The 9718-nt window shown below is 41.1% G+C and overlaps 1 protein-coding gene across 1 annotated transcript in view; it reads right to left on the bottom strand.

The window, feature by feature from the left end:
- Positions 1–9718, bottom strand: part of adcy5 (adenylate cyclase 5) — a 97299-nt gene that overhangs the window by 40484 nt on the left and 47097 nt on the right. Inside the window, exon 4 of the mRNA XM_013914150.1 lies at positions 39–150. Coding sequence (XP_013769604.1) covers positions 39–150 — 112 coding nt within the window. The remainder of the gene's footprint in view (positions 1–38; positions 151–9718) is intronic.

Raw genomic sequence — 9718 nt, 5'->3', positions numbered from 1 at the left:
AGCTCTTTACATATACATGCAAGCGATTACATCCTTACCGCTGCCAACTTGTCAAAGCGGGCGAACAGTTCATTGAGAGTCATCACCAGCTCCTGTGCTGTGCACTGCGATGCCAGACTGGTGAAACCCTCAATGTCCGCAAATAAGATGCTGCAGAAACACAAAGACAAAAGAGACAGAATTCATTCAGAAAAGCCTTTTTCTCATTCCCTGAATTCTCTATACTGAAGTGATTTCCCTGCTGACCACACTTTTACCTGAAGAGGCAGAAAAACAAGATACTGCATGCTAACAAAAATGAGCAAAGGGTATCTTTGAGTACTACTTTTCACATCCCTGTGATGAACTTCACTACAAAGTATAAATCCACGGAAATCCAGTGAAAGCTAAAATAATTCTTCTCTGGAGATATGTGGAAATGTTTTTGCAAACCACTAATGGCTTGTAAAGACTTGCAGGGTGACTGAAACAAATATCAACTATGTGTACGTCAAACATGTTGATGAGACTATGAAAGTATGCTCAATTCAGCTGTCAGGATGTAGGCTGGAAACAGGAATGAAATACAAAAGCAAGAGCGACAGGAGTACGCTTGTTCACGTAGCATTTGGAAAGCATAATTTTAGCTCTACTGCACCCTCCTCGAGGCTGCCATTGTAGCTACGACACTGTCGCTTTGCTGCTGCTCCACGTGTGATCTAAATAAGCTCTTATTGTTTGAACAAGTCAGAGGACTACCAGGAATCAAATCTCTGTGCCACTGGTGGCAAGGTCAGCATTATTCAGGACAAATCCCAAACTGACCTACGGCTTCTGTGCAATCAGCACTGTGGGAATAGATTATCCTAAAAACAACTCCATGTTTGATTTCTAGCAGCTCGGGCCAGCATGACTTCAAGCCTTCTGAGCCCACATGTTCCATCCACAGTTCAATGAGTGTGACACTAAAATGCCCACAGGAGCGTGAGCGTGACCACTGGCGTCAGCCGTGTTCAGCGTATACCACACCTCTAGACAAATGTCAGCTGTGGCGTTGAAGAGGATAAGCAAGTGTTGATGACAGACGGAAAGCAGTTTCGCAGCTTGGGTAAGAGCTTCTGTCTGTGTTTCAGTGTGACTCTAGTTCAACAGCATGAGTCTTATGTGTTATAAATAGTTGGTGGACAGCAACTGAGCTGTCATTGAGACAAAAGGTTCTATATATCATTTTATGATTGGATAAGTTAGACGATAAAGTCATTTCACAACAAGTTTTCAAACTACACAGATGATGTGGCTACTAATAAAGCTCTGTAAGACTACACTCTGTTTACTTATATGCAATTCAAAATATGTGCCAATGCCGACAGCTGTTGTTTTTACTGAATTCACAAAGAAAAGTAATACAAAGCGTTCAAATGAATTGATGGAGATGGAGACGAGAGATTTCAAGATGTACCTTGGAGCCACTGATGCAGATGAAAGGTGTGAGACTGCGGCTGAGGGGGCTTTGCACAGTCATGTGTAATACAATGGCTTTAATCTGGAGTTTAAATGAGGTCTGTGCAAAGTGTGTGTGTTTGCATGTGCGTTTGTGAGAGAGAGAGTGTGTCTAATACATGTGGAGTAACTCTGAGCTTGCGAAAAGTTAGCTGGGAACAAGGTAAGATGATACAGCACAGGCCTTTCTGCGATTGAGGCATTTACTCTACTGACACTGGCACAACAGCGGGGCTGATGATCTCACCAGGCTGAACCACTGAAAGAAACAAGGACAAAGAGGCCAGGCTGGCAGATAGAGGCAGTAATAGGCTCGGCTTTAGCTCTGGGAGACAGCGAGATTGGCCTCACGTACACTCAGATAAAAGCCACGAAAAAGGCTTGTGAATGGCTGAAGTTGTTCTGTGAAACATCGTAACCCACAGAAAGTCTTGTTTCACGCTTGACATTTCTTTCTTCAATGAGTGTAGTTATTCTCTGATGTCCTCATGGGGTGAAACATGTGATGAACTTCATTACTCAAACTAAGGGGATGAGACCGTGCCTCGTGTGCTGCAAAAAACAATACTGCTTAGCAGGGTTTTTCTTGCAGCAGCTGTAACAAACACTCACTTAAGCTTAAAAAATACAACACATCTATCTCCTGCTTTAATCTAGGAGGGGAGGTGGGTGAACAGGCATGAACAGATTTTAGTGGATATAAATCGTTTTTATTCAGAGATTTTTTTTTTTTATTATGACAGTCGTTCCCAATTTAATGCAAAGATAAACCTTGAAGGACAGCCTGGAATTTGCAGAGCTCAAAAGACCAAGTCCTGCAGGGCCTCTCAAATTCATTTTTATCCTTTTTTATGCTTTCTTTATAAGTGATTTAAGAACTGTTTTCTTTGCCTTCGCCTCAACAAGAAAAATATGAAAAATAAGAAAGAATAAAAGGATGCACACTGTGTTTTTCTTACCCGCTCCGAAAAGATGATTTCTGATTGATCCAAACTGCAACGTTTGAAGCTGACCTTTGCAGCACATCACTGCACTACGCTGCTTTTATTGCAATATAAACATGCAGTGTAATGTACACTTTATGACACACATGGGCTTGAGCCAGCTAATAACGCCCTGAAAGGAAAGCTAAACTAATCTTCTGTTAAAAATATCTGACTGAAATATGAAAAATCTGGCTAAAATCTGATGTTAGAAAATATTAGAGGAAGTGTTAGATGTTAAAAAAAAAACAGCCCCATATGGCATAACAGGTTTTTCACTCCAGAAAAAGGAGATGCTAATATTTAAAGTCGTTATAAAAACAAATTGTTACTTCAGTATGTACAGTCACTTACTAGACTTGTAAACACCTGTTTAAATAATGCTCACAAAGGACTGTTTAAGAGAAGAAATCATATTTGGCATACATGTTTACATCCTGTATGTCAGAGAGTTCACTTTACTTAGTTTCCAAATCTTCATTTCACAGCAGAGGACTGGAAAACAACTTGTGCTGTAAGTCATGGTCAGGTGGGGAATAAAGACCTCAGATTAATCCTATAATTTATTAGAACATGTGTCATTACATTATGATAAAACTGTGCTGCCGTACCAAATGCACAGAGCCTAAAGGAACATCACAGTGCAGAAAAATGTGGTTAAAAAGTAAAGGCAGATTAATGCGAGATCATTCAAGGTCGTTCATTCTCGAGAAATTGTTTTTTTCATACTTATCTGTGAATATTCATGTTTTCTTCAGTCATTGATTCACAGGTAGACTCCATATTCCTGACATATTTCAATGTGTTTTATCAAATACATTCTAATGTAAACTTCAATTCACTCATTTTATATCATTTTTAACTTTTGCCTTTTTGCCTCTGATATAATCACAATCACGCACAAGTTCATACATTGTCTGCAGCGATCCGATATTCAGCTGTGCAACAACACCTGCAGGCAAGAAGCGTTGTCATTGTTTCACATTATGAGGAGCAGATTTAATCACTTCCCCGACTATGTACAATTAGCTTTTCAAATTAAGACCCTCCAGGAAGGAGAAGAGGATGCTATAAATAAAGAAATGTTTTAGACCAAACAAGCTCACATGAATCTCACAGGGTAAGTGGCTGTTACACAGGCGAAAGAACATGGTGTGTTTGTACAGTATGCCAAGACTGGCCCTGTGGTTGCTTTGAGGTGAGTGTATTTCGGGTATGTGAAATTCATTTTGTCTAAGCGTTATACCAGTTTGTTTTTGTTTTGTTTTTTGTCCAGGGTTCACATGCTACCTTTTTCTCTTGACTGCTCATATGTCAAGAGCGCTAACGTGTTCTAATGAACTCCAGCTCCAAAATTCCTAAATTTACTCAATTTGGGTCTTAGGCTGCAAAGGATTAAGAGTTCCCTCTCTGGGGTACACATTTCTGAGAATAATTGATTGCTTTCGGTGAACTGTTGCATGGGAGGTGAAGTGAAACCAGACACTTGACCGATGTGTCTGGACTCAGCACAGGTCTATCTAATTGGGCAGTGACGGTTAATGAAGGAAAGCGGGTGACTGTGGGATGGAAGAAAGAAAGACAGGAAAGTCTGACATGTGCTACAGGTTTTAAAGCTATAACCAGGGGTGCACATAAGTGGTCCGCAGGTAAATAAAAGTCGCGCACCAGATAAGAAGTTGCAACGCACGTTTGCGTACATATAAAAGGCAGTGTTTTTGTCCGCTAGAGTAGGATTTTCATGGCATATTCTGCACCACATCTCTGTGCGTTCATCATTTGTTTGAAGCCAGCTCACCTCCTGCAACCACTTTTCCGAGAATACGCGCTTCTTTTGCGGTTCGGACTCCTTCTGACATTTCTTTGGAGGTGGAGGAACACCAAAGTAATTGCTTAAAGGAGCTTGCTTCTTCGACATCTTTAAGAGTTCTAAACACATGTTTGTCCTCCTCCAGAAAATCTTATGCACGCAAACGCGCGTTGCAACTTCTTATCTGGTGCGCGACTTTTATTTTGACAGCGAATGCGCACCTGCGGACCACTTATGTGCAGCCCCGGTTATAACACTGCGATCTAATTAAGAACATGTAACCACAACAGTCAGGAGAAGATGTTATTTCCATTTGCAGTAATATGAATCAGGTGGACTGGTTTGTCTGTCTTGTCTCTTGTTGGCCAGCGTTGACAACAGACTTGACATCAAGTCATGAGTGAAAAGCTGTGGTGGAGTTGGGCTGCAAAGCAGCTTGCAGGTTTGAAGTGACTGTGACCAAGCTAAAGTAGCTGAAACTGAGCACCCAATTAATGATTGGCTATTAGGATGCACAGAAGCATCACCTGAGCAATCGCTTCATGTTGGCTAGCTTTTGGGTGTAAATGTTATATACTTACATTTAACAATTAGTAGAAAAGAAACCCAAGTGGAATATTATCTGGAAAACCTATTGCTTCTCAGTGTAGCAGTAATGGTCTATGAAGCCATTTAACATGGCACTGGGTTCTCTCACCGTCTGCAAATAAAACTGTATACTGGGTTTCTTATGGCACTCACTTAACAGACTGGCTATTGCCTGTTTCATCATGTTCGTCAAAGATAAGTAAAGGGAAGCAGAACTGCTTTACCCTCTTTAGTTATAAATAAACAAAGCTGTCCAGTGGGACACAGACCTTTACAAGTAAAAAAGAAAAGACTCACACAATCCAAAAAAGTAGCCGATGGGCCAAAAATGAAAGCCTGGATTTAAATTAGTTGTATCTAGTACATCACTAGTAATAATAGTATCACAATTTTTTTAGGACTGAGAATATTTATTATTTATTCAAAAAATATATGAACTATCCTGAAAATGTGGGGTTTTATGTGTTTCACAAGAAAGGCAGAAGAATACAGAACGTAATTGAAATGACCGATGTGATTAAAGAAAACTCCCTGATGATGTCGTGGTCCTGGGTCGGTGACCCAGCGCTTTGTGTTTACTATTATTCTTTTCTAGTTTATTCTGTTTTGTATTTGTTCTTAGGGTTTGAGTCGTGTGTTTAGTTGTTCTGATCAGCCCTACCTGTGTCTTTCCTCTGTGTTCTGTCCCCGAGTTGGTGAGTGTGAGTTTCCCGTTCTAGGTTTGTCTCGTTATGCCCATTAGTTCCAGCTGCATCCCCTCCTCTGTGCCATTTCCTGATTACCTGGTGTGTGTATTTATACGGTGTGTCTGCCTGAGCTTCACCCTCAACCTGCTGTGCTTTTTGTCTCCTGCTCCGGTTTAGTATTTCTGTTCCAGTGTTTTAGTCCTTAGTTCCTCTGTCCAGAGTTTTGTTTGTCTTTTTGGTGAGGTTTCTCCCAGCAATACAGCTGCGCTTTAAGTTTTACTTCGTGTCTGAGTCCTGCATTTTGGGTCCACCGCTCCTGCCTGCCTGCCACACTGCACATCATGACAGATGATGATTTATTTGTTTAGTAATGCAAATAGTTTTTTTTCTAAAGTACTTAATCTGTTTACAATGTACAGATCTTGTCAATCCCTCCCCACCCCAGTGACCCAGAGAGCAAGGCCTCTTCCGGATATAGCATGAGATGGAACAGTGGGTGGTAACATACAAAACAACAAAGGGGAGAATAAGTATGCACAAGAGACAGTGCCCTAAGTACCACTTAATCTTTGCTGTGGGTGATGACTGGCTCCTTATAGTTCAACGTGAACTCTTACCGATCTTTAGTTTTGTGACAATGATTAAAAAGCAGATCATGCACTAGATGCTACGGTCTCGAAGAGGACAACGTTTTACATATTAGGAAATAGTAAACAACGCTGGATTATAAGGACTAAATTGTTCTTCATGGATTTGATGTTTTTTTACAGGATTAAAGGCAATTACACAGACGTGGGGAAGAAATTATGAGAGGAAGTTCTTTAGAAGAAGAATCAGAGACTTTGGTTTCAGATCAGTGAATGTTTTTACGGTTATTCCGAACACAATCGGGGATTGTTGCAGTGGTAACTGAGGACAACAGATCAGACTGATTGTACAATTTAAAAATCAAAGATAAATTTACAGTATCCTCAAAAAGCATCCAGGGCCAGGTCGTGGGGGTAGCAGCCTAAGCAAAGAATCTCTCTCTCCCTAGCCACCTCCTCCAGCTTGTCCAGGGGAACACCAAGACATTCCGAGGCCAGCCGAGAGATATTTCTCCTGCATGTCCTGGGTCTGCCTGGAACACCTCACCTAGGAGGCGCCCTGGAGGCATCCTGTCAGCTGCCTGAACCGCCTCAACTGGCTCCTTTCGATGTGGAGGAGTATCGGCTCTACTCTGAGCCCCTCTTGAATGACTGATCATCTCACCCTCTTTTTAAGGGAGGGGCCAGCAACCCTTCAGAGAAAGCTAATTTCTGCCGCTTGCATCCTCAGTCTCGTGGTCACTACCCAAAGCTCAACAGTCACAAGCTCTTGATTTACTGCTTGATTTGCATCCCTCGCCTAAAACAAACATTTAACTAAATATGTGCATAGCTTACCTGGTCATAAATAAGAAATAAGCTGTGCAGGCTTCATAGAAACAATACGTTCTGCATGTGCCACATGCCCAGAGTGGTAAAAATCACTCAGTCATAACTGCACACTGTAAAGAGAATATTTTCCCCTTGTTTATTATTGGGGAAACTAAAACAGTACTTATAAAGTGTTTGGTGCAAGCGCAGACATTAATGCTGAAATGTCTGCAGTAACTATTTAAAGACAGGATTTGAATGCATGATGTGATTTCATGGTGGAAATTTATAAGATTTGGGATACAACAAACAGCTCCTCCAGTCTCTGCCATCATTGCTTCTCTGCTTTTGTCTCTTCCTTTTTTTTCCAATTTCTCCACCACAGTTTTCTTAATTTCGTGTTTTTCCTTTTATTCCTTTTTTCTGCAAACCATACACGTTTTCATTATTGAACATTATTAAAGTCTTTTTGTATAAAGACTGTGAACATAAATGTGTTTCCTGTTGTTTGCTGCATACATGTATGTTGCTGCCTATTCACTAAAGACGTATTATCCGGTCAGGCATGGCCCCAGCAGCATAACCAAAACCTCTGTTCAGTTGTAATTCTTCTGTTTAAGTCAATTAGAATACGTAAAACAAACATAAGGTCAGTTCCTCTAATTATTCCAGATTCTTTCCATGTTTTTATCCTCAGACTGACACATAAGTGTCCCATCAGAGTAGATCCAGTTACACTATTCTGTCTGGGGATATCTTAGCAGGCTGGAAACATTGAGACTTGTACTTGTACATTTGTATTGTATTATGTGTATTAAGTGCTGGCGTAACACACATTGTAATGCTGGTTTTCCTTGTTTTACTGCTGTGCAATTAACATTATTGTTGTTATTATTGTAAGACATTTACCCCAGAGCCCTCTTACATAATCCCTCAGTCAGTGCATATTTTGGCCTGGTTGCTAAAAGCCGGAGGATATTACTTTACTTCAGTGGCAGCAACACGACACCTGTACTCTCCCATCAAGAACACAGTGGAAAAAAGAAAAAGTTTCAGGTAACATAATGGCCACCATGACTCAAGTTCCTCCAGCCAGTGAGGGTGAGGCAATTGCTCCTAAGCTGTTCTACCTCCAGCAGTGAATGTACTATTTGTTGAAAGTCGGTACAATCAACCATACTAAATATTATTTTAAATGTGAAAGGGGAAACAGAGACAGCAAAGAACATCTGTGGACCCAAAACAATAAAAGACTTGCATTGGAAAACAACTAATAAAGGCCTGCTGAAATCAGCCGAGCTGCTTAGTCCTGTGGCAGCATACACACATGCACACACTGATATTTCTAGATGGTTGCAAAAAGATAATGATTTATTTTCTTATATGTTAGTAAATCTTAGGTTTTGTAGATATTGCAGATATGCAGATTGTTTTACAGACTTGTTTTTGAATCAAACTTTCAGAGTTTGCTGCGGAAATCTTGGAAAATTTCCTTTCAACATCTGCACAACTTGTAGATAACTTTCCATAGAGCATAATAAATGTCTTCAAATCCTTTGTCAGATTCATAAGCATCTGTTTTTTTCCCCCCTCTGGGGCTGAGAGAGCACTATAGGTTCATACATGATGACAATCTGCAATTTAATAGCAAATCGTTGATGTCATAGAGTCGGAAAGGTTCCTCCCTAAATATGTTCTAATCATTGACACCTAATCTGGAAAACCTGAGACTAACTGAAAGATAAATGTAGGAGTGTACTTACTTGCTCAGTTTGACTGTTTTTGTCCCTATTAGAATTGTGAATGTAAAAATAATAAACCAATAAATTTGGTTTATTATTTTTAGTGGTTTATTCTTCACTATTTTGTGACAATAAATAAAAAATTAACTTGCCTGTTCTTGCTTCTGGACTTTGGACATTACAATTTGCTGATGAAGACCGCCGGCCTGACTTTAGCCTCACAGTCCTGAAATCTTTTTATCAGCTTCCCTTTAAAGCTTACGAGCAGCCTTGCAGTGTAGCGCAGCAGCCAGCGGCACCGCCACAAGGCCCGACTCTGCACGCCTTCCATCTGCTAATTGTGTTTAGTGAGGCCGAGCTGGAGGCGCCGCTGCTTGAAATTAGTCGAACCTGTAGGCATGTTTTCCCCACACGCTACCTTTGGTTAGGTAGCTGCGGTTCAGGCTGAAATGGTAGAAATGTGTCGTATCTACGGATGTAATTATATGTCTTTCACAGTCCATTAACTGAACCGCTACCCTTTGCGTCTGAATTCTCACGACGGAGGGATGGGTAGAAATACTGCAGACCCTAATGCTATTCTACAGCAGCAATAAGCTCCAAACCCAAAGTGACTTCCTCTCCACCTCACTGCCTCCAACTGTTTCCCCCCTTGCTCTTTAGTGGTAGCAGTGGGAGCTGTCACTTCTCTTCCTGTTGTTACTCGGCCGCTCAGCAGAGCCCCAATTACCAGCAAACCACTGCCCGCTCCCCGAACAGGCCAGGTCACACTCGGTTAGCTCGACAGTAAATTTACACTCATGACCACGGAGAGAAGTTAGCCAAGCTTAGCGGTTGCTAATGTGCAGCATACTCCCCAGTGAGTCGCATGAAAACAGGACATCAAAGCTCTGTCTTCATTCTTCTCGTGCTTTTGGAATCCAGTGTTGTAGATTTATAATTACATAAACGCTAACTTCTTCACAGGTAAGCATGAGTCTAAGGATGCAGCATTAGCTTAACCTCCTAGGACCTGGCGTCCACATATGTGGAC

This window comes from Pundamilia nyererei, unplaced genomic scaffold (genome assembly GCF_000239375.1).
Source record: "Pundamilia nyererei isolate P.nyererei 1_Seehausen unplaced genomic scaffold, PunNye1.0 scaffold00175, whole genome shotgun sequence".
In the NCBI taxonomy this organism is placed as follows: Eukaryota; Metazoa; Chordata; class Actinopteri; order Cichliformes; family Cichlidae; genus Pundamilia; species Pundamilia nyererei.
This window is presented reverse-complemented; position numbering and strand designations above follow the sequence as displayed.